At 52.8% G+C, this 25,976-nt stretch overlaps 3 protein-coding genes across 21 annotated transcripts in view; 2 read left to right on the top strand and 1 right to left on the bottom strand.

The window, feature by feature from the left end:
* The first annotated feature begins 145 nt into the window (after positions 1-145).
* GRAMD2A (GRAM domain containing 2A) lies at positions 146-11,787 on the top strand. 6 transcript variants are annotated; one of them, XM_085588583.1, is made up of 13 exons: positions 146-197; positions 807-1,367; positions 3,496-3,609; positions 4,275-4,332; positions 5,656-5,728; positions 5,810-5,913; positions 6,487-6,585; positions 7,491-7,562; positions 8,408-8,470; positions 9,534-9,690; positions 9,953-10,052; positions 10,148-10,255; positions 10,728-11,787. In XM_085588583.1, exons 3-13 carry the CDS (start codon positions 3,506-3,508, stop codon positions 10,729-10,731), a joined length of 942 nt encoding a protein of 313 aa, XP_085444709.1. In that variant the 5' UTR covers positions 146-197; positions 807-1,367; positions 3,496-3,505; the 3' UTR covers positions 10,732-11,787. The 6 variants fall into 6 exon arrangements, with proteins under 6 accessions (XP_085444709.1, XP_085444708.1, XP_021409883.2 ...); XM_085588582.1 differs by having other exon boundaries at positions 807-1,132; positions 3,471-3,609; XM_021554208.3 differs by having other exon boundaries at positions 807-1,132.
* Positions 11,788-13,170: 1,383 nt separating this feature from the next.
* SENP8 (SUMO peptidase family member, NEDD8 specific) lies at positions 13,171-20,893 on the bottom strand. Of its 5 annotated transcripts, XM_085588584.1 has the most exons (4): positions 19,531-19,576; positions 18,919-18,995; positions 15,498-15,680; positions 13,171-15,416 (listed from the first exon to the last, which is right to left on the bottom strand). In XM_085588584.1, exon 4 carries the CDS (start codon positions 15,386-15,388, stop codon positions 14,750-14,752), a length of 639 nt encoding a protein of 212 aa, XP_085444710.1. In that variant the 5' UTR covers positions 15,389-15,416; positions 15,498-15,680; positions 18,919-18,995; positions 19,531-19,576; the 3' UTR covers positions 13,171-14,749. The 5 variants fall into 5 exon arrangements, with proteins under 5 accessions (XP_085444710.1, XP_085444711.1, XP_021409888.2 ...); XM_085588585.1 differs by lacking the exon at positions 18,919-18,995; XM_021554213.2 differs by lacking the exon at positions 15,498-15,680.
* Positions 19,680-25,976, top strand: part of MYO9A (myosin IXA) — a 172,894-nt gene continuing 166,597 nt past the window's right edge. For all 10 annotated transcript variants that reach the window (XM_085588568.1, XM_085588569.1, XM_085588565.1 and 7 more), the window contains exon 1: positions 19,680-20,014. The gene's annotated coding sequence lies outside the window, so the exon portion shown is untranslated. The remainder of the gene's footprint in view (positions 20,015-25,976) is intronic.

Genomic DNA, 25,976 nt, shown 5'->3' on the forward strand with positions numbered 1-25,976 from the left:
CGGGAGGCGCTACTCAGCGTGCCGGAGGCGGGACTGCGCGGTGGGAGCCAATGGGCGGGCGGAAGGGGGCGGGGCTCGGCAGTGTGCGGCCAATGGGCGGGGTGGAAGGCGACGGGCGGCCAATGGGCGGGCGCCGTGGCGGCGCGAGGAGGCCGGGGCGCGCGGGGCATGACGGCGGCGCGCGGGGCCGCGCGCAGGTAGCAGGGGGGCTCGGGGGGCTCCGGGAGCGGGGGAGAGCCGGGACTGAGGGAGGTCGGGACCGGGAAGGGGTTCGGGGCCGGAGGGCGCCGGGGCCACGTCCCTCCCGCCAACACCGCGGAGCCGGTGTTGGCCCTCGGCCTGTCCCGGCCGGCGGCGCCGCGCTGAGGGGAGCGCGGAAACACCGACACTTCCTCGCCTATTCCCTGAAGAGACGGGCCGGGCCGGGGAGAAGTCCCGCCGCTTCCCGCCGGCGCCCCGCCGGCTTCGCCTGAGGGGCTCTGAGCGCCGGCGGGGGTGGGATTTGCGCCGGGGCTGCCCCGGGCGCGGCCCCGGCGGTGGCCGAGCCCCACAGTCCCACCGTGCCCCGCAGAGCCCCGCACAGCCCCGCAGGCCGAGGGTCGCCTCCCTGCGTGCTCCCGCCGTGCCCGGGGCGCTCAGAGCGGCTCCCGCTGAGATGAGACCTGCGGACATCCCGGGACGGGGGTCTCAGCTCCGTCCCGGCCGTGATCCCCCGGTTCCCGGGGCGGGGAACACCGGGGACGTCGCGGGAGAGACACGCGGGGCTCCCTCCGGCCTTGACGTCGCGCCTCATTCTCTCCTGCCAGCGCCGCTCGGCTCCGGCCGTTCCTCTCCAGCATCCCGGGGTGGCTCCGCTCCAGCTCCGACACGCGGGACTGAAATGACCTTGGACGCCGGGACCAAGGGCAGCTCGCCGAATCCCGCCCGGGCTCGCTCGGGCCGCGGCCGCCCGCCCGCCGGTGCCTCCCTCCGCCTCTGAGCCTCCTGGGGTTTACTGGGCGGCGGGATCCCTGCGTGGGTCGCTCCGGCCTCCGCCGCGGCTTCTCCGGCAGCGGGGAAGGGATCCAGGGAAAATCGCTCGCCGACGGAGGGACTCGTGTCGGACCTTTTCCAGGCTGGATCCCAGCGCCGCGTAAGGGAAGGGAGACGCCGATCCCGTGGGAGGGAGAAGCGCCGGGTTTTGCCCAGCAAGACCTGGGGGGTTCAGGGAGCCGGTGTAGGCAGGGAGTGGGTGTCAGGAATGGGCAAAGAGTCATCAGGTCTCTGGATTGTTTTCACTTTGCTGGGAACTTCTACACCCACCCTCTCTCAGGAGCTCTGAGCTCCGACTGGGTTTGTTCCACTTGTATTTTGGAACACTTGGGATGGTGAGTTTACCTCAGGAACAGCTTGGTGCTGAACAAATTCTTTGAGGAGGGTGACAGTATGAGTTGCTAGAAAGTGTTTTCCTCACGTGCTGGGCCTAGAAGCACCTCTTGGGAGGAAAACCTCCCTGTGCTCCCAAACTCTGGATGTGTATTGTCCCTGATGCATCTAGGAGCCAGGATGGAGCAAGATCTGGACAGAGGAGACAAAGCAGCTCCAGCGATGTCCTTGCTGGGTCTGAGGATGCTCCTCACAGGCCCCAGACTCCCCCTGGAGCATCCCACTGCTAGCACTGTGTCCAGGAGTTGTCCCTGATGGTGGCCGTGAGAGGGAGAGAAAACAAGAATGCAGCACTTCCAAGTGGATTCCAGCCTGTGTTTTTTTCTCATTTTAGGAGATTTCTGTGTGTTTGGTGACCTCGGAGGGATTCTGATGCCTTTACTTCTCCCTGATCCCTGTGTGGTGCCCCTTGGTGTCAGCGCTGGTTAGGGATAAATCCGCTCACATGGATTAAGCAGTGCAGGCGCTTGTGGATTTAAGGGATGACGTGAGGGAAGCCAGAGAGTGCTGAGCTCTGGAAAAGGAGGCTCCAGATCAGGTCAGAGCCCCTTTTCCAGCATGGGAGAAGAGCAGATGAAGGTTTTGGTGCCTCCATGATAGGACTTTCAGCTTCAGGGCAGGGTGGCATCTCCTGGCAGAGGATGCCTGAAGAGTCAGGCAGGGAAAACACCTTTTGGTGCTATGCCAGGGGTTGTTATTTTGGTGCTTATTATTTGGTGCTTCTTGTCAGTAAGGTCTCCTTTCCCTTCCTGACACATCCTTTGAACTGAGCTCCTAAAAATCCACAACCTCAGTGTGTCCATCCCATCCCTGCAGTGCTTGGACTCTAGGGCAGGTCTTTGCCAACAGATCCTGGCTATGGGGATCCAGGAGCTATTTCCTAATCTGTTTCTAACCACACAGCACCACTGACTTCTGTTTGGTTCTGTGCCCCTGTGTATGTGTTGCCTGTTGTGGGAGCATTCCCCGCGCCTCCAGCTGGGAGTCAGCCAGGCTCCATTGCACCCGGACAGTGTTTTGGTCAGTGCTCTGAGGATGTAGGAGCTCATGCAGCTTCAGTTCTCAGCCCATTTGGGCTGGGATCCAGCTGCTGGGATCCAGCACCCCTACCTATCCTGGCTCTTCCTGAGTCAGGGGGGATTGTTTCCCTGGGTTTTCCTTCAGATGAGCCCCTCGGAGCAGGAGCAGGATGTGTCTAGAGAAGTACAGGTGGCGAAGGAGCTGCTCTTGGAGTATAGGAAGTTTGGTTGGCTGCTCGGCCTGGGCTCTGCCGCAGTGCCACGGCATCATCCCCGCGGGCACCGGGCTGTGCGCCAGCTCTGTGCCTGTCCTGCCTGCCGGCGCTCATCCTGTCCTGCCGCCGCCCCACCTGCTCTGGCATCACCCCCTGCCTAGTGAGCTGAGTGCTTTCTCTGGAATAATTTCCTCTCCGTGGGTCTGTGGCTCTTTGCTGGCTCTACCTTGCCACCGGTCCCCTGGGATCATGCTCTGCTTGGCTGCCGGTGCAGCAGCAATATCCGGTGGTAGTTTGCCGAGGGTGGAAGTGTCACCTTTGTGGCCTGCCAGGTGATAACCTGCCCGCGGCGCTGGGCCCGTGTTTACTTTGCCTGCCGTGGCTGATAAGCGCCTCTGATAACAATCCAGATGGTAAATAACTGGCTCTAAGGTGCCTGGTGATAGCTCTGCCCTGGGGAGATGGTGTTTGCTGACCAAGAGGAGCAGACCCTGGCTGAAATCTGTCCGCCCAAGAAGTTTTGTTGACCCTGTGGTGTTTCCCATCCCAGCCTCCAGCCCTTAAGGAGGAGAGTCTCTGCTTTGGAGGGTGTTATCGCAGGGAGCCACAGCAATTTGGCTGCTCTGTTCTGAGCGCTGGGGAGTCCCTGGCAGAAAAATGACCTTTTTTTTTTTATCTCCACGTGACTTGAGAAGTAGCAGGAGTATTCTTGCTGTCCTTGAGCGGCAGATTCTGATGTCTCTTCAGCTGTGCAGACTGGGATTGAAGGGAACAGATCTACAGCTCCAGACCCCTTTTCCCCTTTCCCTAGGGGACTGATGGGTGTCTCCTTGCAGTGCCACGCCGATGCATGAGAAGGCAGCTCCCCTGAAGAGCCCCGAGCCCAGGCACAGTCGTGAGAAGCTGGAAGTGTCCCACAAGCAGAAGAGTTTGGATTCCCTCGACAGCAGGTGAGGAGCAGCATCCCTGGGTCTCCCTGCAGTTGAGTGTTCTCTCTTTTCTGCCCTGCTGTGGCATTCCTGTTGCCTTCAAGCCCTGAATACTGCCTGTCAACTGGGACAGGGCACAGCTGGGGGGCAACTTTGTTTTCTCCCTGAAATATAGTGGGTGTAAAAGTCGAGAAGTGGGAGGGGTTTGGGGAAGGGGACGGTATTCCTGCTGCTGAGGTTGTTGGTAGGATATTGCTCTCTCCATGGTTTGCCCTTTATCTGTCTGTGGGATGGACATGGATGGATGTCCCTGTGCACGGCCAAAGCCGAGTCCACCCTCCTGCTCAGGCACATTCCCAAATTCCTGCCTCTGCTTTCCCTCAGGAATGCTTGCCCCAGCTGCCAAAGCTGCACATTTCCAGCTCCCAACCTGGGGTGTGTGTGAAGTACCTTGGTCCTGGTGCCTTCACTGGTTCTCATCAGAGATCAGCCCTCAAAGGGCTGACCCTCAGCAATGTCCAGTGCCTTGATAAATTATGGAGATATCCAAAATGTGGCATCCTGGGGGGGTCTCTCTTCAGTCCTTACATTTTTCTATGTCTCATATTGCAGCACACGTGTTTTAGGGGGCAGGTGAGAGACCTGTTGCTCTTTGCTTACCTGGTGATTATCATTTTTCCTTCCAGCCTCTGCTTGAACGAAGCCCTCAAGGATGAGGACATCAAGAAATGCCACCGGGAAGTGGTAAGCCTTTGGCTTTGGGAAGGACCAGCCTGGTGTGTTGTAGCCTGTTGCCCCAGGAAGAGCCTACCTGGAGTCTCAGGTGTGGGCTGAAGGAGCCAGAGGCAGCTTCTGATGTAGGGCAGAGCTTCCTGTGTTTAATTTCAGGAGTCTTGGTCATGGTTTTGTGTGGCCTGTGCTCTGCCTTGCAAGCACTTCCAGGATTTTCCATCTAGAGTAAAGGAGAAAGTGGAAATGTTGACTGAGAGCAGTTACATTTCTGTCCATTTGAACCCTTTTGCTTGTTCAAATCATGCCCAAAGAAGATGGTTTTGGTCCATCTACAGATAAGAAGAGGAAGGAGTGACAGGAAGTGGCATTTTGCCTTTTTCCATGAAGAAAACTGAGAAGAAGAACATTTTTTTGTTTCCTCAGAAGCATTTGGGAGGGTGACAGGGCCAGCAGTGGATTTTTGCTAGGACCAGGGGGCAATGCCCTCTGTGTTCTCCTGGAATGCTCCCACTGGCACCCCCACCATCCCGGCATCCCTCTGGGAGGTGTCTGAGCCAACTGCAGGTGCTGCTGAGCCTTGATCCTCTTAGGGCCCAGCTCATCTGGTGACAAGGTGCACAGAGCAAAGGTGACCTTGTACCTGTGGGCAGGAGGACTCTGCCTGCGTGGCTGCCACAAACCAGCCTTGCTGTGCCAGCCTTCTCTGCATCCTGGCAAAGCAGCTCCTCCTTTGGTGACAGCGGCAGCTGTCACCGCTGCGGGACAGCCGTATCCCATGGGAACATCCCGAGGGCAGGGGGCACAAAGCTGCCTTACAGGACCAGTTGAGCGGATTTATGGAAGGCGCTGAAGTGCCTCGGAGCTTTACCTTCGCCACAGGAGCGTTTCAGGGCCGACCTGCCGAGCCTCCCGCCGCGGCTGCCGGCAGGCTTTGAAGTGGCGCCGGGAATATAAATAGCTGGATGGCGCGGCGCGATGGGCGCAAAGCAAGTGTTGTCACTGTGTCCCGGATAAGGGAAGAGGAGGAGGAGAGAAACCGCTGGGCAAAATAAACTGCCTGCAGATGAGCCTGGCAGAAAACCAGCTCCTCGCCAGGGCTCAGCAGCCCCTGTAGCTGTTAAGGGAAATGTTAATCTGGGAGGATGGCACAGCCTTCGCCGGGTGCCGGATCATCCAACCTTCCTCTGATCCGTCGGGGCTCCTGTCCCCAGCCCGGTGGGACCCCCCTGCGCCGGTCCCGGGTGCGGGCAGAGGGAGGTTTTCTTGCAGGAGAGGAATTTTTGGGTCTCCTTAGCAGCAAGGTCACTGGATAACTTTGCTCTGCTTTGCTTTCAGGCTGCTAGCAAGTACAACTCCCAGTACCACAAGCTGTTCAAGGACATCCCAACGGAGGAGAGCGTGCTGAAAGGTGGGCGGCAGGGTGAGGGATGAGCGCGGAGGCGGCAGGATCTGGCACAGGAATTGCCATGGTTCTCTCTTTGCCTTGCAGTTTGCTCCTGCGCACTCCAGAGAGACATCCTCATCCAGGGAAGGCTTTACATCTCCCCCAACTGGCTCTGCTTCTATGCAAACCTTTTTGGGAAGGACATTAAGGTAATGTGGACACCAGCCCATGCTGGTCCCTCAGGGCTTGTAACTACAGCTTATCCCCTCCTGCACCCAAATACCACCAAAATCTCCAACAGAAGCCTCTAGTAGAAAAGGGGAGCACAGCTGTGCCTCCCGCTCTGATGACCTGTGGCATCAGCCTGGGAAAACCAAATATTGTTTTGGTTTTAAATTCCCTGATGCAAAACCTCCTTTCAGCCGCAATGGCACTTGAAGGAAGATTAAAGGTTTTAGGGGGGGCGAGATTTGAATATCTCTTGGCTTTTCTTCTTGATTTACAGTCTGATGTTTCCCCATTAGTCTTGTGGCTGACGGGGATCTTGGGAGAGACAACTTCCTTTAAAACTGGGCTGAAGGACTGAATTATTTATATGTGATGCTTTAAACAAATAACCTGAAGGAAGCTCAAGGTTTCAGCAAAGTTACCCTGCCAAAAATAACACCCTGCCTTATTTTATACCCTTCCTGGGCTTGCATAGGGGGCTCTCCTGGTGGGTCTTAGGGAGGCTGGCTGGATCATGCTTGTGCTGTGTCCATCCCGGTGTTCCTGCCCTGCAGGTGGTGATCCCAGTGGTGTCTGTACAGCTGATAAAGAAGCACAAGACGGCTCGGCTGCTGCCCAACGGCCTGGCCATCACCACCACTGCCAGCAGAAAGGTAACAGCAATGCACAGCAGATGCCCAGGTCCAAGCTGGTTGTGGTTTGAGAGCAGCAAACAAAGCGATTCCCATCCCTGGTTAGGAAGTGAGCGCTGCTCTCTGTGCTGGTTGCCAGCCAGGGCAAACACCACAGCTTTGCTTTTGTTCCTGAATTTCACTTTGTTCCTGGACGAAGCAAAGCCCAAGTGAAACTCGGCCGAGCTTGACAAATCCCTGCCAGGCTCACGTAAAACCTTTAAACTCCTTAAACATGAGCAGGGAAAGGGTTTGGGCTGGCGTTCAGCCAGAACTGGCGGAAAACTTGGATACGGGGCTGCATTTCCAGCTTTTAAATCCCATTGGATGTTGTTGGCTGCAGTGAGCTGATGTAGTGTGTCCAAGTCCTCGCCTGCCCAGGTACTGCTGCCAGCACTTGTGTGTTGCCTGTCCCTGCCAGGGAGGGTGTTGTTTCTGCAGAATGTTGGGAAGCAGTTATTCCTGCGGAATTTGGGAGGTGGGTTTTAGCAGGGAGTGGCACAAGGCAGGATTTGTGCATTCAAAGCCATGTGTGCCTGCCATGCACATCACCCAGGGGCTCTGTGTCAGGCATGGTGAGTGTGGCCCTGTGTCCCTTCCATCCATGGGGATGTTTTCCATAGGTCCTGACCCCATTTGTTGCCATGTCCCTCGGGGTTGAGCATGGGAAAGCTGAGCAAGACTGCCCCAAAAAAATCTGGTCCACATTTTAGCAGGCTGCAAAAATAACAGCAGGGAAGCTCCTCAGGGAAATGCCTGTGGGGGAGACGTGGCTCCTGAAAACGGGGAGATTCAAGGGCATGATGTCTCTGCCTGTCCCTGCCTGTGGAGAACTGGACTCAGGATGGGGGGAATCTCTCCCAACAGTTCATCCCTTTCTCTTGCAGTACATCTTTGTATCCCTCATCTCTCGTGACAGCGTTTATGATGTCCTGAGGAGAGTCTGCACCCACCTGCAGGTACCCCCATTCTGTTTCTTACCGTGTGTCCATGGCCCTGAGGCTCTGCACCTGCCCTTTGGGCTGAGCACAGCTCCTCATCGCTGCCTCCAAGGCTTTGGACTTCTCCCAAAGCCCTCTCCAATTCCCAGCATCCTCATTCCTCAGCAAGGGATTGGAAGAGGAGCAGGAGCCATGCCTTGGGCACGTTCTGTCCCCATGGGCTTTTCTGGGTCATGATTGAGGCAGAGCTCTGAGTTTCTGCTCTCTCTCGGGGCGTGGGTATGAATTATTTATAATCTGGTGGTAATACAAGTTTTGCCACTCTGCACATTGATGCCTTTTGCCCAGATCTAAAGTTTCAAAGGGAGGAAGAATGGTACAAAGTTAAAAAAGAATTTAACTTAAGTGGGGGAGGACATCCATCGTCCCTTGAGCTGAGGAGGATGACTGTGGGGACCTCTTTTCCCTGACTTAGAAGCATGTGGGAAGCCGTGCAGGAGCCCTGCCCTGCCCAGGAGGGTGTGTGCCAGCTGTGCCAGGGCAGCTATTTGGATGATTCAGCCCTGTTGCCAAACTGGGGGACTTATTCTTTGAAATGTGCTGGGCTCTGCACAGATGTACCCTTCTTTTTTGTCCCCTGATGTTTTACCCTGGCCGTGGAAACTGTTGGCTCAACCATGGCCTCACTAGGTTTTTGTGATGCAAAGCAATGATGTAATGCCCTTTCCTCATGCCCCAAATCCCCGTGGTTATAAGTTCTAGCAGCTGCTCTTCATAGTTTCAGCAGAAAAGCCCATTTTGTGACTGAGGCTGAAGCAGAGAGATCTGGCACTGTAATGCCCAATCCTTTTCCCCCCATCCAGGTTTCCAGTAAGAAGAGCTTGAGTCTGAAGGAGCTGTCGGAGGAGCCAGACTCCGTATCACTGGTGAGGGTCAGGGCAGCTCTGGGAGAGGAGAGACCCCCTGACCTCATGCTGTGGGTGGAGAGGGCCTGCCTGCTCCCCTTGGTGGGTTTGACCCTGTCTGGTGGCTGCTTGGAGAGTTGGGAGCGAGCTGGTTCTTCTGTTGGTGCCATCAAAGAGTGCAAGTTGCCATCACAGCTTGTCTTCTAGGACCCTCATCCCCAGACTTGGCAGGAGCAGATGGGTCAAGAGGACTGGCTGAGCACAGCCAGTGACTCTGTCTGTGTACAGACAGAAAAACTTCAGAGTGATGTGGAAAATACTGCCACTCTGCTCCCTGATGCTGTTCACAGCTGGGAATGTGGATAACAGGCTGGGAATGTGGTTGAGTTACCCAAAAATCTGCAGGATGAGTAGGGTGGTGGGAGCGGGAAACACCTGCTGAACCCCAGATTGATCCAGGGAGCATGGGGGCCATATCCTGCACCTTTGGAGAAGAGTGTCTTCCATGGCTGCTGGTCCTGAGCCTCGGGCTGGGTGCAGGAGGTGACAGTTGGGCTGCGCTGGAGGGTGACAGGTGGGATGTCACCCATGGTCTGGTGACATCCCAGGGGTTAAAGATTCATTTCAAGGGCTGAATCAGGAGTGACCCAGACTGATCTGGCAGCATCTCCTGGTGCTTTGGTGGGGTGCAGCCCTTTGGCAGCTCCAGCCCTGGGAACTCTCCATTGGGGGAGCCCCTCTCTGTGTCAGCTGCCACCCCACTTCATCTGTTGTCTTTGTGCACTTTTTTTGCCCTATTTGGGGCATGCTGGAGAATTCCAGGTGACCGCCCTGAGCTTCAAGGGGTGGAGGAGGCAGCAGCTGGTATTTGGGGCAGGTGTGGGGTGCATGGGCAGCACCTTCTTTGGTAGTAGGAGCCTGCATTCCCATGGAACCATTATAGAAGACCAGCTCTCCCTCAGGATGATGTTTTGAATGTGTTGGTGCTCCTTGGAGATACTGTAAGGTTTGAGTTTGAATCTGGCACCACCATATCCGTGGCAGTGCTGGTTTCATTCATGGCTCACCAGAACTGTCCCCACAGGAGGTGATCGTCCCTGAGGGCAAGTGGAGGAAGGTGTCACCTACCTCACTGTCACTGTCACTGCCAGATGCCAACTACCAGTGTATCCACCGGACCTCTGTCAGCAGCCTGAGCACCAAGGAGAGCTCCTTCACCTCTGAGGAGCCACTGGTTTCAGGTGAGGGGCATTGGTTTGTGCCCTGCTCCACATGGGTGATAACCTTCATAAAAATGTTCATCCATCCACTGCTCTCGTGCGGGGGAATTCTGCCTTAGAGATTAGGCTGGGAGTCAGTGATGGAGTCCTGGGGATGGGCTGGGTTCTCCTGGCTGCAGGATCTGAGCCCATGAGGGAGGAATATTTGATGTTTCCTGGTTGCTGAAGGAGCAGGAGCATCAGCCAAGTGTGGCTGTGCCGCTGACTCTGGGTTTGCTTTCAGAAAGTGCAATAAATACTGAGGAAGAGCTGGAGGTGGAGCAGAGCTGTGTGGCAGAGCTGAGACCCTCTGACTACCAGCTCCTGAAGATCTTCATCGTGCTGTAAGTGTGCAGAGGGCACAGGGAAGCTGGGGGGGGACATTGGGAATGTCAGTCTCAGTCTCAACTGGGTGTTTGGCTTCTTCCTCTGTTCCCAGCATCTGTCTCCTGGTCGTGTCCTCCTCGTACCTGGCATTCCGCATCTTCCGTCTGGAGCAGCAGCTCTGCTCCCTGAACCGGGATTACCTCTCCCGCGGGCACAGGAGGTGAGGGACCCTCAAGGACATTTTGGGACACACAGGTTGTGCCATGAGGGGAGGACTTGAGGGAATGTGGGTGTAAATAGAAAGGGCTCCACTCTGTGATGTGTCTAAGGATTGCTTTTTCCCTTATCCTGGTCCTGCTGTTGGGCTGGCCAGTGACAGAACCCACAGTGCCATCTCCAGACCAGAGGTGATCCCATCATCATCAGTTTGAGTGACTGGGAAGCTCAGATGTCCATGAGACTCTGGAGCTTGGGAAGAGGTTTCCTCATTGGTTTGGGGTTGGTTCTCCAGTTGTAGGAAGTACCAGGACATCTCATTGGAGCTGGGCTGTGCCTGGGGGCTAAGGCCATGGGCATCAGCATGGGATTGACAGGAGGGAATCTCCTTGAGCTGAAGACATCAGAAGGCACTGGGATGAGATATGGAGTCTCTGCAGTTACTCATCCCACCTTACCCCACTCCCTGCTTGCAGGTGACCGTTCCCCAGGTGCTGGCTGAGGATGGACACTGAGGTGGTGGCACCCTGCCCATGGATCCCGGTGCTGTGTCCTCCCAACCGTGGCTGTTACATGTGGTCCAGCTTTCCCTCGGCTGGTAAAATGGGACCAAGTATTTTCTCTCTTCCTTCGGGCACTTGTTCCTGGTGGGACTTTGCAGCCAGGTTCTGGCCACCAGTGCCAACTCCCCATCCCACTGGAAACCTGTTTTCTCCTTGGGACACTGCTGTGCTGTAGCACCGGACAATGGCTCGGGGCTGCCGAGCACTTGGACCTTCCCTTAGGACTTGCTGCTAAGATGGATGTTGGTTTTTATTTCAGGCTTGCTTTTTTCTTGTTAAAAGATGACCTTGGGCTCACCAGGAACCCCCAGAAATGTGGATGAGTTGCCACTGCTGATCTGGGAGAACCCACTTGTTTGTCCCTCAGTATCCCTGGGAATGTTCCTGGACGAATGGCCCTGAACACAGGGATCTGTGGGGATGGAGAGAAAGGGCCCCCGCTAGCCCTGTGGGGTGTCATTTATCCCACACACAAGGGTGGGGGTACAAGCCAAGGACTCCCCAGCCCTTCTCTCCTGGAGCACTGGGCTCAGAGAGGGGTGTGTGTGTGTGTGTGCATCCCTTGCAAAGCACTTTAAGGTCTTCCAGACCAGGTGTCCTCGCTGGGGTTCACACCTGGCACAGGTGAACTTCGTTTGTCCTGCTTGCCCCATGAAGATGCTGGAAAGGAGCTCATGGCTGGCACTGGGGAATGTCCCAGAGTGCAGCATCCGTGCCCTGGTTTGTGTTAACCTTGTCACTGCATGGAGCTGAGTGCTGCAGGATTTGTCTCACAGGATTTGTCCCACAGCCCCCCTGGGAGCACACTGGGGTGGCAGGTGGTACCAGTGTGATTCCTTTCTTTCTTGTTTGTTTTGGGAACTACAAGTGCTGACTGGGCCAAATCCCGGTGCCCTGGGGAAGAGCTCACTGCTCACTCTGGGTTTGGAATGGCTTTTAAATGGAATTACAATAAACCCAGGATTTTCTAGCACATCACTCTCTCTTACCAGCGTTCTCCACTGCAGTGCTAGGCTGTGAGCCCCAAAACCGGGCACCCCAAAATCTGTGCTATCCCAGTGTCCCTTCAGGGTATGTGACATGGGGACAGCCCATCCTGTCATGGGGACAAGGGGACAGGGATGCTCCCGACAGAGAGACCAGGGAGGTTACTGCACTAGATGGCAGCAGAGACTGCGGGATGTGACGCAGTGGTGGCAGTGCCGCCCTGGGGACAGCAGTGCCGGGGGAGGGACCTGAGTTGCAGCCCCACCCAGCTAGGGTGGGCAGGGTGAGTCTTCCTCTTTCTCCTCCTCCTCCCTGCACATCCACAATTCAATTCCGCTCCCTTCCCTGGCATGGCCAATGCAGCAAAATGCATGAAAATGGCCCAACTTGAAAACCACAGTGGCACTGGTTAAGTGGGGACAGGAGTGGTGTCACCTGTTTTGGGCAGGATTTAGCACCCGGGGGTGCATGAGGGGGATGGTCTGGTTTATTCAAAGCCCTGGCATTATGGGGCTGTCGGAGCCTTTGATTCCGTGGGTGACCTGGAGGATGAAAGGCACCGTCCTGTCCCTGCCAGAGATTCACCCAGCCCATTTACACTGTGCAAATGGGTTTAGGGTTGTTTTTCCAACTAACGAGTTGGTGTTTAGCGAGTCCAACCTGAAAGTGGGGCTCTTGGCCCCAAAAAGAGTTTAGAGGTTGAGGACTGGGGGATGTTTGGTCTGATGTGTCCAGCCTGGTGTTCACTGGGTCCTCCAGCAGCAGGTGCTTGGGGTCCCTGTGCTGAGCCCGAATCAGGAATGTGGTCTCCTCTCAAGACTCCTTGGTTAAAGCCAGTGGTGGGATGAGCCATGGGGGCAGTGACATGTAGGAGGTTTGGAGGAGCACTAGGATGAACCCACAGTGTGCTTTGGGGGTTCCCTGCTGCCAGGATGTGGTTGCAAGGCTCTGGTTTTGTTTCCCATCTGGTGTCTGCCTGCCTGGTTTGGTGCATGTTGGCTCTCCCAATGACACTCTGCTTGAGACTATTTGCTTTTCTTTTTGTAAAGAAATGCCACGTAAAAGCCTTGGGTGCAGGGAATGTCCCTGGACACTCACCTTGCTGGCCTGGAAACAGTGATGAGAAGCACAGGGTGGTGCTGGATGGGCACAACCCCTGCCCTCAAATCCCCCTGCTGTTGCCCATGTCACACCCACCGCCCGTCTTCTGTCTTCCTCCCTCCCCAGCCCAAGCCAACCTCTAAAAATAGGATTGGGAGATTAAATCAGCCAAGGCAGCTCTGTCAGACGGATGAGTCAGAGCCACCATGCTGTTACACTCTGCACCACAGCACTAGCAGGGACACCAAGGACTGGATGACACCAGGAAGCACACAGTTTGGTCTGAGTTTTATTTGGGATTTGGGAGTGGCAGTGACATTGCTCTGGCAAAGCCCCTCAGAGTCCAAAGGGAATCCCCTTCAGCAAGCAGCTGGATCCCATTCTGGCTCCAGCTGAGTGGGTTTTCCAAGGAGGGCTGGTGCTGGAGGCTGCTCTCCTGTCCAGGCAGTGTTAGGAGGGAGGGGAATGGCCCAACCCTTGTCAGGCCCCAGTGCTGCCATGAGGGTGTTTTGGGGCAGCCTGGGCTGATTCCTTGACATTCACTTGAAGCAAGGGAAAGTGAAACCCTCCATCCCCTCAGTGCTGTGCTGCTGCACACACTGGTGGTGAAGAGCTCCAGGTTAAAAACAATCCTTCCTCAAGGGTTGTATTTAACCCGGATTTCCCTTCTCAGGTAGGGGTGTGGTTGCTCTGCTAGACACCACCTGAACAACCTGCTCTTTGCTTCTCACCAGGTGAGAGATTATTCCTTATCCTGCAACAACATCTCAGTTTAATTTTTATTTTCCACACTGCTAAGCCTGTCTTTAAGGAGAGGATCCACTCCGGGATCCCAGACATCATCCAGCACAGGAAGAGAAGTGTTTCAGTTTTCTGAAGTGCATTAAGTACTTCAAGGAGCCTGCAGTTATCTTTGGCTTTTATACTTCAAACTCTGTCCTTTTGTTCTCCCTGGTGTGTTGGTTTTTTTTTTCTCTCAAGTAACAGAACTGGTTTTGTGTTATGAGTAGCGACCGCTAACAAGGGTTGGGGAGCACTGACAAACCCTACCCGCACAGAGACGACCTAAAATCCTAATGAAAAGCCCCAAACTTCAAAGAGTGAGTCTTGCTTTTCATCTCAATTAAGTTTCTTTTCCTAGGATTGGCTTTCTCAGCTTCCTATTAATCTTCCATCAGTTCAGAGTCGGGTTTTAATTTGCAGTAAGAACAAGCAGGGGTGGGAGACCAAAAAGAACCATCGCTGTGTGGCTGAGAAGCACCTGGCTTACGAAAACTGACTTTGATTTTGCCCTGTTCTTAAATTAATTGTAGCATTTCCTTTGCAGTCTCATCTTTTTGCAGTGACATCTCAGTGTCAAGTTTTCAAGGGTACAAAATCCTGGCTACTAAATCCCACATTGCTGCAATACCATTAGCAGGAGGCACAAACTAGAACTATCCACAATAAAGCACTCGGGGGCTCGGGTTTAAAGAGCATTTGCTAAACCTGGCTTGGAAGGACAATGCCTGGAGCCAGCTAAAGCCACTTAATGAGAGTGTGCTGGGCACAGGTGGAGAAGTCTCTTTAGCAACCTGTTTTGCCACAGCTGTAAAAATTTATCGTGGAGAGGGTTTCTTTGAAAGCAAAGTGACTCTCGTTATTAGAAGTTGAAAGGCCGGTGATTTCAAGAGGAGAATAAGGCTTTTCCTGGAGGGAATGGGGTGTTTGGGGGGTGTAGCCATGCTAGAGGGGTTACATTCTCTTTCTTTGGGATAATCCTGTGCATGGGTATCTCCCTCAGGCACTGGGGGTGCTGCCTCTTGGACTGGGAAGGCAGTTTTTGGGGGGCTAGAGGTGCATCCACATCACTTCTGTGCCAGTTTAGTGATGAGAGCTTTCCACTCTGACCTCTTCTGTGTGATGTAGGAGGGGGTGAGGAGCTGCAGCAGAGGCTCCATCCGGCCCTGGAAGTACCCATGGCACAGAGCCTCAGCATTGCAGATCACATACATTCCACAGTCGTAGCTGTTTTGCTGTGCCGGTGCCTTCTCCTCCACAAAGGTGGCTTTGCCCCCTTTTTTTCCCAGAAAGGCCTCCAGTTTCCCTGCCACTTGCTTGGCATGGACAGAGTTGCATTTACTGTGGGAATCATAATGGGCGAAGCACTTCTTGTCCCTGAAATAAACCAGCAAGCTCCAGTGGGTGCCCCCAGCAGCCTGGCTGGAGTTGTCATTGATAGGCAGGAACAGCAGTTCCTTGTGGAGAAGGTCCAGCGGCTGGAGGAATATGGCTATTTCTTCCTGACTAAGGGCACACTTGATGAACTGAGCCACCTCGGGGCTGATGAAACAAACTCGGTGGCTGAACTCCTGGAACTGCTGGTTGGCGAAGTACTCGAAGGCGAAGCCGATGATGCGGTCGTTGAGCCAGTTTGGGGGCTCCAGCAGGGCCACGTCCGACTGCCTCAGCAGGCTGTCCACGTAGCTGAGAACCACGGCATCCATCCTGCGCTGCTCCGGGGAACTGCCAGAGCTGCAAGAGAGAGGGAACAAGGGTTGGGAATTGGATCACGCTGAGGATATGGCCCGCACCTGGATGCAGCCCAACAAACACCTCAAGTTCTTTCTCAGCAGCAGTAAGCAAGAGCCCAGGATTCCCAGCTGGATATTTGCAGGACCATGAGCAGATGGAGAACACACAGTGTTGGGTTGAGCAGCAACCTACTGTGGCTCCAATGAGATCAGCCTTCCATCCTGAGGATCTGAACTTCACAACAAACAAGTTTCAGAGCAGTTCCTGCACAGAAACCAGGAGTGATCCAGAAGTCAGGTGGTGTTTGCATGTCTTAGTGTTTTACCTGTGCACTGACAAGCACTAGAGTTCTTTGCATCACTGGTATTCCCTTAAATAAAAACCTTTTTCAGCTGTCTGGCAGACATATGGTCCGCTTCTCCAAGCACAGGGTGCCCCAGCTCTGTGCCAGAGGCATGACCTGTTCCAGGAGAACCTGCTGGGCTGCCAACACAGGAGGCACAGCCGTGAGTAAGGAGTAACAAAGCAAGACGAGATCACAAACAAAGCAGTTCCTGACCGTGGGAATCTTTATGACAACTCTCTGCATAGCCAGAGTAGGATTTGGGAGATTTTCCATAGGGAAATTTGATTTAGAGCCCCTATATCTACCTTGGTTTTCCTTTAGCTCTGACACTCCGCAGCCCTTCCAGGCTTTTCAGTTCTGTGAGGCATCCTCAGCCTCTAGATTCTTTCTTGGCCAGGACAGGGCTGGAAATGCTACAACTTGGGACACAAATGACATGGAACTGGTTTTGACCTCATCCTTCCCTCCTCTGTCCCAAAGGCAGCAAGAAAACATCTTCAGATTTCTGAAAGCCTCGTGTGAAAGCTCGGAATGGTAAGATCACTTTAATATGATTCACTATAAGTAAGTCAACAATTTTCCATCATGATAAAGAAGAACGAAGCAAATGGAGTGTTCTGTTAGGAAGAAGTAGGTTCACACTTCTTGTTGTGATATGAATCATGAGGAATAACCCTTCCTGCCCTGGGATGCATAAATTAAAGGATTTATCTCTCAAAAATGTTGGCAAGGTCCCCTGGCACGTGACAGGCAAGGAACAGAATGGATGAGCCATGGTCCATGTGTAACACATGGGAAGGAAGGGCCGAGGTGAGTGTTTGGGCATGAAACAGCCAGTGAGTGTTTGTGTGTGGCTGGTGGATCCCGGAGATGCCGAGCAGCAGGAGTCACCAGAGGAAGGGAACAGCCCTTGTTTATGCTGAGCCAAACACAATGGTATTTGGACATGCTTCCAACTTTAATGAGCTCCAACTATTTCCAAGCTCGTGGTGCAAACCCTTGTAGTATAAAAACAAGAAATCCCAGTAACTCCTTAGCCTGCCCGAATATAGCCTGGTTTAAAGATCTGGACATCCTTCAAACATCCTATTTGGGGGTTTAACATGGGCACTGCTGAAATACTTCTTTTATGTCCCCATTAAATGCCCCAGATTTTCCTTTACATTGTGTTCTTTCTGCTTCATCTTCTCCTGGACATGTAGAAGTCCAGCCAATAGCTTTCCACTCCAAATGGGATTAAGGGTGAGGGAAGCGTGTGTCCCGTGCTCTGTTAATTTTCCACTCTACAGAAACATAGTTGTCTTTTTTTTTTTTCCTGTCATGACATTTGGCAGGTTCCTCCAGTCAGGAAGGAGAGTGCAAGTGCTTAATTGCCACTAGCTACTACTTTTAATTTTATTGCCATCTGGTATTTGTGAAACTGCCTGTGAATTCTGTGGGATGACTCACCACATGCAGCTCCAAGGAAAACCCTTGGGAGGCTCCCTCAGCGCCAGGTCAGGTAAGCAGCAAGGACCAAAACAAAGTGGTGGGGCTGTGAAAAGCCACTGGTGAGGTGGCTTTGTTTGGGAGAACCTCTCAAAAGCTAAAGATGGATATGCAGGAGACAGGATGTGGATGATCTGAGCCTCTGAGGAGTGTTGAAATGCCAATGTGGACTGGGAGCAGTTCTGCTCACCCACAGCCAGGACTCTCTTCCTGAAGGCTCAGGCACGCTCTGTTCAGTTTCCATAAAAATAGGAATAAATACTGGCACAGGCCTGGAACATTTGCTGGAGGTTGCCAACAAGTGTCCTGCTGGTTCATTTTATTTGCATATTAGTAGTTGGAATTTGTGCAAACTCCCTGGAATCCTCAGCTCCTTAAAGGGATTTCAGCTGCCCCATTTCCAATGCTGAGAGGGGGAAACTGGGGAGAGAGAAAGGAGCATTTCCATACAAATACCATCATTTCATTTACAGATTTGAAAACGGTGCTGTGTTGCATCAATAGGGCAAGAGGTCAAGCTTTCCTCACTGAAGTTACAATAATGTAAAAATTAGCTGCTGACATTAGTGCGAGTTCAATCCATAAATGGATGAGGCTCCTTTGTGTCCGGACACAATGCAAAACCTTGTGTTTTCCAACACTTGACCAAAACACCCCAAACCTGTCATTTTCACACCATTAAAGACAACAGCCCTCTGCAGGTAATTGTTGAAGGCACTTGAGAGCCAAGGAATGAGACTCCTCAATAACTGAGCGTAAAAAGGCAGTGACAGAGCAATGGGAGTGTGAACTAAGGATGAATCAGATTCCTAAAGTCTATTTTAATAAATTAAAGGTGCTAACAACTTCCAAAGTGAATAGTTTAAGGTGACACATCACTCGAGTCCTGTTCCTAATTTAAAGAACGTGGAGGTAAATAGGAAAACAGTCACCTAGAAGACAAAAAATCCAGACTTTATCAGGGAACAGGAGGAAGGACAGAGAAGGTTTAGTCTTTTAAGGATCAAAAGACCTTTTGGTTTAACTTTCTATTCACTTTTCCTGGAAACACGGGGTTTAGATATCAGGTCTGGATAGTTAATGGAGCAAGATCAGACAAGAAACATCAATTTCTATTTACCAGCAGGACCCAGGCTTGGTGACACCTGAATCTCTGGACTTAGGCGTTTCCTGACAGAGCCAGAGGAAAAACTCACGGAAAATTAATCAATTCAACCAGAACGGAAGCGTAGCTTTCTCCTTTTTTGTTAAATATAAATAATCTCTCTGCAGCTGTAGGTTATAATTCTTGTATGATACAAGAGCATCCCACTTCTGAAGGTTCAACAGGCCATGAGTGCTGAAATCAGAGGAAAATACTCCAAGCTCCTTACTCACTATGCCCAAACTTCTTTGTTCTGGACAAATTCCCCAAACCAGAGACTCTGCAACCAAACTCAGAACCTCTCTTGGTGTCACAGCATGAAACCAAGAGCCACAGAAACAACATACGATGGTTTCTTCTCTCCAGGATGGGGTTGACCAAAACCTGGAGTTTAACAGGAAAAACCCCAGCGACCAGAACGCCTGAGGATGAGCAATGGCTCCGGGAATGTCCCAGAGGCGCTGGCGGGATTCGTACCGAGGGGATCCAGCTCGGGTCCTTAACCCGCCCGCCGGTGCACTCACCTCTCACCTCCCACAGAAAGGGTCTAATCCAGCGAGCAGCAGGACGCACAGCGGGGGAATGTAACTTGCCTGAAAGACTTGGAGGTCACAGGAATTTGGTCAGGAGTGGGAATTCGGGCCGGGGAAGCGAATCGGGGTGTCCCACGCCCCACGGAGGAGGAGCAACGTGCTGCCCCCGAGCCTGACCCCGAGCGTCTCCCGGCGCTGCGGTGCCGGGATCAGAGCGCGCCAGCAGCGCCGGGAAGATCCCGCTCATCCCATCGCTGCTTTTACGGGAATAAACGGGAATTACGGGCCAGGAGAGAGTGCACCCGGGCCAGGCGCAGGGTCAGGGCCTGCCTGGGGTGGGAGCAGGGATCACCCACAGCACCGTAACACACTTCCACTCCCTTACCCATTTTACCCCTATATTCCCCTTAAAACGCGGGCTTGAAGCTTCCGGGCCCGAGGCCGGCCAGCACCGACCCCGACGGCTGCGGCCGGCGCGACCCCCGGGTATGGCGCCCCGCGCCGGGTCCTTGCCGGGACCTTACTGGCACCATGTTCCCGCCGTGTTCCCCCCGAGTCCCCCGTTTGTCCCCCGTTTGTCCCCCGTTCTCCCCCGGCTCTCACTCTGCGCCTCATCGCCCGCCGCCGCTCAGTTGCCGCGCGCTGCCGTAAAGCGTCCGCGCCGTCACGACAGAGGGCGTGCCCGCGGGGCGGGGGCGTGGCCGCGCCCCTCCCTCCCGCCCGCCCTCCCTGGCTGCCTCCGCCGGGCGGGCGCGTGAGAGCGGCGCGCGCGCGCGGGCAGTCGGGCAGCGCCCGGGCGGCGGCGGCGGCTGTGGGAGCGCCCGTCGGCACCCCCCCCTTCCCGGGACCCCTCTCAACACCGCTCCTCGGGACTCCCGGACCTCCCTCAGCACCGACCCCCGGGACCTCTCTCAGCGCTGACCTCCGGGACCCTCTTCAGCACCCACCCGTGGGACACTCCTCAGCACCACCCTCCTCAGCGCAGAGCCTCGGGACCTCTGTTCAGAGCCGACCTCCCTCAGCCAACGACCCTCAGGACTCCCCTCAGCGGCGGCGGCGGCGGGATGCGCCGCGCCCCGACACCCAGGTAAGCGGTGGCGGCGGGGAGCGGGGCGGGGGCCTCCGGTGCGCGCGTGAGGTGGGAGCGGCGGGGCGGGGGTCGTGAGGCGAGCCCCGCCGGAGCGTCGCGGGGCCGGCGGGAGCCTTTGTTCGGCGGAGGAGGGCGAGTCTCCCCGGCGTCGTGGGGTCTGCTCGGTGTCGCGGAGCCCTCCCGGTGGCGTGGGATCCGAGCCGCCCCCGGTAGGTGCGCGGTGCGGGGCAGCCCCGCGTTCCTCCCCCCTCCCCTCCGGCCCGTGCGCGGCGTTTCACCGCCCGGTGCCGCTCACCCCCATCGCGGGTGGGTTGGACACCCAGAACGTGGAAAAACCAGCCTGGGGGGAGGAGATTCACCTCAGAGGCTTCCCCAGTGGGGCCGTGGGCTGTAGCCCTGAGCGTGGCAGTAGCCCTGAGGCCACGGCTGTGGACAGCGCGACGGGAGCAGTCGCGGTCCCCGCGGACGCGCCGCGGCTCCGCGGCCCGGTGCGCCCCGCAGAGCCGTTCCCGAGCACCCATCAGCCGTTCCACCCGTCGCAGTGAGCTGTACCTGAATTTGCTTAGCACAGTGTTGGACTTCACGGCAGTTCCCACCCTGGCACGCCGGACCCCTGTGGGAGCACTGCTCCTCCGCAGGTTAAAAGAGTCGGTGTTTCTGGAATTTTCCTAAACGTAACCAAAACGGCCTTTGCTTTATCCCAAAAAAATAAACCCCCTCGGACGTGACCTGCGCTAGGACCTGCCGTGAGTTCGGAGCCGGGCGTTCTGCTTCACGAAAGGTTTCCTCCTCCATTTACGTTTTCCTATCCCCAAACCAAGGCGAGGGTGATAAAGTGGGGAGCGTGAGCTCAGCAGAAATCATGGCTTTCCCATCCCGCGCTGCAGCGCGGTCCCTGCCCATCGGCGGATCAAAAAAATAATCACGTAGCGGCAGAGGAAGGAGATTTGCTGCTACGGGAGGAAAACCGGCGCGGTGCCTCGCTCAGTCGATAACCAAAGGCTGTAAAAAATCGCTCTGCAAATAGATTGCTAGGTGGAGAATTGGGTTTCTGGCCGGCTCAAGTGCTTTCCTGACTCTTTTCCTATGGGACTGCTAGGAAATGACAGGGGAGCGTTGTGTTCCCATGGAGAGGTGCATGGATGCTGCGGTGAGGGGCTGTGAATCCTTAAGCACGACCTTACAAATCTGACCTTATCCATAAACTCCGGCTAGGTCAGAGCCTGCGTTATTCTTGAAGAGCATCATCTTTTTAGCCCCTTGCCATACTGTCACACGGATTCCCCTATGTCCTTGAGTAAACTCACCCATTTCAATGGCTTTTCTCGTTTTTACATTTTATTTAATTGAAATAACATGGTTTTCCATGCCTTTTCCCCCTCATTAAGGCTTTCCCAGCCTTTGCCTTTCCTTCTGGCTGTAATTTTTCATCCCCAAGACTGTTTTGGAAGCTGTCAGTCAGGCTGCTGATGGCAGGGAAGGTAATTCAGCAGCCCCAGCACACAACTAATAAGCTTTTGTTTCCTGGGCTATCAATGATGATGCAACTTCATATTTTTGTTTAATTTTTTATTTATTTATGTATTTATTGAGATCACTGCATAAATCAAGGTGGCTTTAGAGATTTTTCCTCTGTGTTGAAAGGCCTGGTGTCCATCAGCTGCACTTGGAAAAAGCTTTACTGGAATTTATCATGTATTTTAAATGTAGATCTGTTTTGTGAAGTTATTTGTTCTCTGCATCCACTGCTCCTGTTATGATTTATAAACTCCACATTTTTAGCTTTTTTTTTCCTCCTTGTTTTGTGTGGGGAAGGAGCATTTTCAGATTCAAGGTATCAAATGCCTGACATGACTACTGCTGTTACAGCATCTTTCACAAGCACTGGTACTAAACCACTCAGACAATCAAACCTTTGGGATCCTTCACTAGGAAAATCTGAATGCTTTATGCCTAAATTATTTGTGTCTGGGATATTTATGATGTGTTTTGTAAGCATTGATCAGGTTTGCAGGAAAACCCCTGAGAATGTCAAGCACCTGAGTTCGGGCACTTGGGAAACGTGAAACTCAAGTTACCTGTGCAGCTCATGTCAAAGTGTGGCTTGGCTTGAAATCCTCATGCCCTGCTCGATTTCTGGGAGAGCAGTACTGTGCTCTGGATGGAAGAACAGATTGCTCCTTCCCATGCCTGCAAGTCAACAGGGGGAGTACTGGGAGCACAGGCACAGTGCTGGTCCTTCCACTGGTTTTGCATCTTGGCACCACCAAACTAGCAAGGAAGACCAGGGCTCACCATCACAGCCTTGAGACCAGGAGTGTCCTGTAGTCCTGAAGCTTAAATGCCTCACTCAAGTCTGGGAAAACCAGGAGCAAACTTCTAGTGTCTAAAAGGGGCATACAAGGAAGCCAGAGAGGGACTCTTCATCAGAAACTGTAGTTCCAGGACCAGGAGGAATGGCTTCCCACTGCCAGAGGGCAGGGTTAGATGGGATATTGGGAAGAAGTGGTTGGCTGAGAGGTGGTGAGGCCCTGGCACAGGCTGCTCAGAGAAGCTGTGGCTGCCCCATCACTGGAGGTGTTCCAGGCCAGGTTAGATGGGGCTTGCAGAAACCTGGGATAGTGGCAGGTGTCCCTGCCCATGGCAGAGGGTGGAACAAGACCAGATTTTAAGGTCCCTTCCAGCCCAAGTGTGGGATTCTGTCATTCAAGTGTGAACAGAGAGTTTCTGAAGTCATTTGGGGTGGTTGGTTTTGGTGAGTGTAGTGTGGCCATTTTCTGCCCAGTTCTAGTTCTTGCTCTAAACTGTGCAACTTTTGAACTCAATTCCTTTAAAAATACATTTATGAGAGAGCAAACAAGGTCGTTGAACCACTTGAAGCATCTTAGCCGGTCAAACTTGATTTCAGAAATTCCTGCATCCCCTCAGTTTGTAAATAAAAGGGAATTTGCGTTCTCGCTTGCACGCGAAACACCGGGGTTGAAGGCATGTTTGTTGTGTGGTTGATGAAGCTCCCAGCTTGGGCCTGGACTCTGGTTCCCTGAGATGGGCTGGGTACAGGTTTCAGCTTTGGAACATGGTGTTTTTTTGTGTTTAGGTTTAAAAGTGCATCTGAATTTCTCAGGCTTTGTCCTGCGTGCCGACATTTGCTCCACTTCCTCTCGAGTGAACGGGATTTCTCCCCTCTCGACAAAGTAAACATGAGCATAAATATTTAAAGGATCACGGTTCAAGTTTGCAAATTGGAGACTTTCTCTAGCATTCCTTTGGACAAAAGCAGTAGCATCAGTTTGGGATGTCTCTGAGTGCTTCCCTGCTCTGGGGAGAAGCTTGGTAATTCTTTGGGCTTCACGCTGCAAAACTACTCTGCCAAGTTTTCAGGTTAGATGGCTGGGATTATGGCAAAGCTTGGGTTTCTTATGAAATTTTAAGAACAAAATGCTGCTGATGGGATATCTATGGATCATTGGAATTGAGATTGGTTTTGTGGAATTTTATTTTTCTTTTACACAGACCAAATTTTTCCATAGGTTTTGGGTATACATGTGATGGCACAGGTGTTCAGAGTTGAGACTATAGAAACCAAACATATGAAACTCTTGCCAGATAATGGATAAAAACAGGAAAAAAGGGAAACGGAATAGTCTTTTTTTGTGTGTGTGACTCTTTAATATTAAATCTTGTGCAGTGTTTGACAGGTCAAACACCTCCATGGTAGCCTATACATCTTACTCCTGTGATTGTGTCCATGTCTTAACCTCTCTGTCTTGGAATTAAACTTTTAAAAGTGGAACTTAACAAACCACTTGACTTCTGAAAATATGAAAATTCAGGAGGGAGGCTATTGAACATGGATTTTTAGAGCTGAACTGACTTTTGTGTCTGTTTTTAAAATATTATCAATAGCTGCAGTTTTGTTGGACCTTGTGGTAGTGTTTTTCTGTCTGTGGAAAGGAATCTGTGGATCCCTTTTTCACAGGTACCTGTGGAAAAATCTTACAGGTGGGGTGAAAGTTCCATGTCTTTGCTGCAATGGCTTTTTATTCCTAACAAAACGCCCACGATCTTAATGCTACCTCTGAAGGAGGAATGTAGGCTCACCTGGGTCAGAAGGCAACTTAAAGAGGTCTCTTGGTCCAAAATCTTGCTCCCAGCAGGATTGTCTTCAAAGTCAGATTGGATTTTGCATGGTTTTAGGTGTCTCATGCCAGTTGTCTTCCACCTGTGGTTTGTGGGCTGCAGGAGGAGAAGGGAAATGAAGTGGTTTGAGCTGTATTAAGTGGGAAGTGTCCAAGTAGAGTGAGATCATCCGTGACCCATTGCTTGCGGAGCTTAGTATTCCACTTGCAGCCTATTAAACTGCTGCTTCCCACTGCCTTTCCATGAGTTCATTAAACTGGTGTAGTCACAGGCTCCAGCTGAAAGAGGATCTGGCCTGGCTGAAGTAAATTTTGGGAGAACAACAGGGATAGTCCAAATCCATATGCTGATAATCAGCACGAAGCTGGCAAGTGGCTCCCCAGTGTTTGGTGGAAACTCCTCAGAGACTTTCTAGGTAAAATGAAATCAATAAATAAGGATTTATTTTTTAACTATTATTGTTATCCTTCTGATTATTTATGCTGTTCAAGTCTTGCATTGCAGTTTCTCATTAGGCATGGATGGGCATCCCTTTGGAGAGGGATGAGATGTCTCTGTATGGGGTTTTCATATGCCTTTTGCTGTTCACACCATGCCAAACCATGGTTAGACAAAGCCATGGGTCATAGTTTTGGGCTCTGTTGGTGTTTTTTGTCAGCCCTTTTTTAGAGTTTTGCTAAGAGCTTCATGAAGAGACAGTGTGGTCTTCAGACAGGCACATTTTTTGCCAAGGAAGGTGGCACTCAGGAGTGGAAAGGCCATGCTGCACTAAGGATGCTCGGCGTAGGATGGCAGTGAGGCTGGGTCATGTTGATGCCATCATGGAAAACAAAGAAGATAGGAGCTACAGGAGCTGATAAGGCAGCCAGTTATCCTGGGCAGATACACAGTGTGTCCAGGTTTGGGTATAGATACCTGTGCTGTCTCTGCATTAAGCACCCAGATACAAGCTTGAAGTTTGCTTGGACCCATTGGGATGAGCCTCTATATCCTCCCAAGGAATATTGATATTCCATAGTTGCATCCTTTGTCTGTTGATGTGAGATCATTTGTGGGGAGCTCAGCCAGCTGTGTCTCACCCCAGCTCTCATTTCACTCACCTACAGAGATCTGTTGCTTTTTTTGCAGCTACATGCCTGACTTAAAACAAGATGCAGGTATAGCTCTACTGTGGTCTCCTGTCATCTCTGTGTTGGCTTGTGGTGTGCTTCTAAAGATCTCTGCCACATCATGGAGGAAGTTTATGAAATCTCTGTTGGTGTTACAGCCCTTAGGGATAGGCTGGCTCTGTGTATAGGTGGTCCCCTTTGATGGGAGGGCTGGACTGGACCCTTTCACCCCTGATAGTTTTGGTGGTTCCAACTCTCTGCTCAGCTTCTCTTGGAAAAATCATGTTGGTTTCCATCCCTGTGACTTGCAGGAGTTGCTGCAAATCCCTGTTAGGAGCAGTGGGGAGCAGAGCAGGGGCCTGTCCTGCTTGGATGCTGCATAAAGTAGCAAAGGAAAAGCATTGTTTAAAGTAAACAAATGCTTTGGTTACCCCCTTTAAATGTAAAAATAGCCAAAATATATGAGTTTTAATATAATTTTTGGGTCTTATTTGCTGGTCTCTTCACCTTGAATCACTTCTGGCATCACCCAGATGACCTTGAATCCTAGAATTACTTTTCATATGCCTGTTCCAGGTCTTGGCTTTTATCCACCATGCACAGATAATCTGACAGCTTCTGTGCTGTTTTTTAATCAAAATTCTTTTAACTGTCTTCTATTTCTTGCAAAGCATGACCTTTAAAAAGGTAGAGGATCCTGGATAATGCTG

The sequence above is a fragment of the Lonchura striata genome, chromosome 10 (genome assembly GCF_050655825.1).
Source record: "Lonchura striata isolate lonStrDom1 chromosome 10, ASM5065582v1, whole genome shotgun sequence".
Taxonomy (NCBI): domain Eukaryota; kingdom Metazoa; phylum Chordata; class Aves; order Passeriformes; family Estrildidae; genus Lonchura; species Lonchura striata.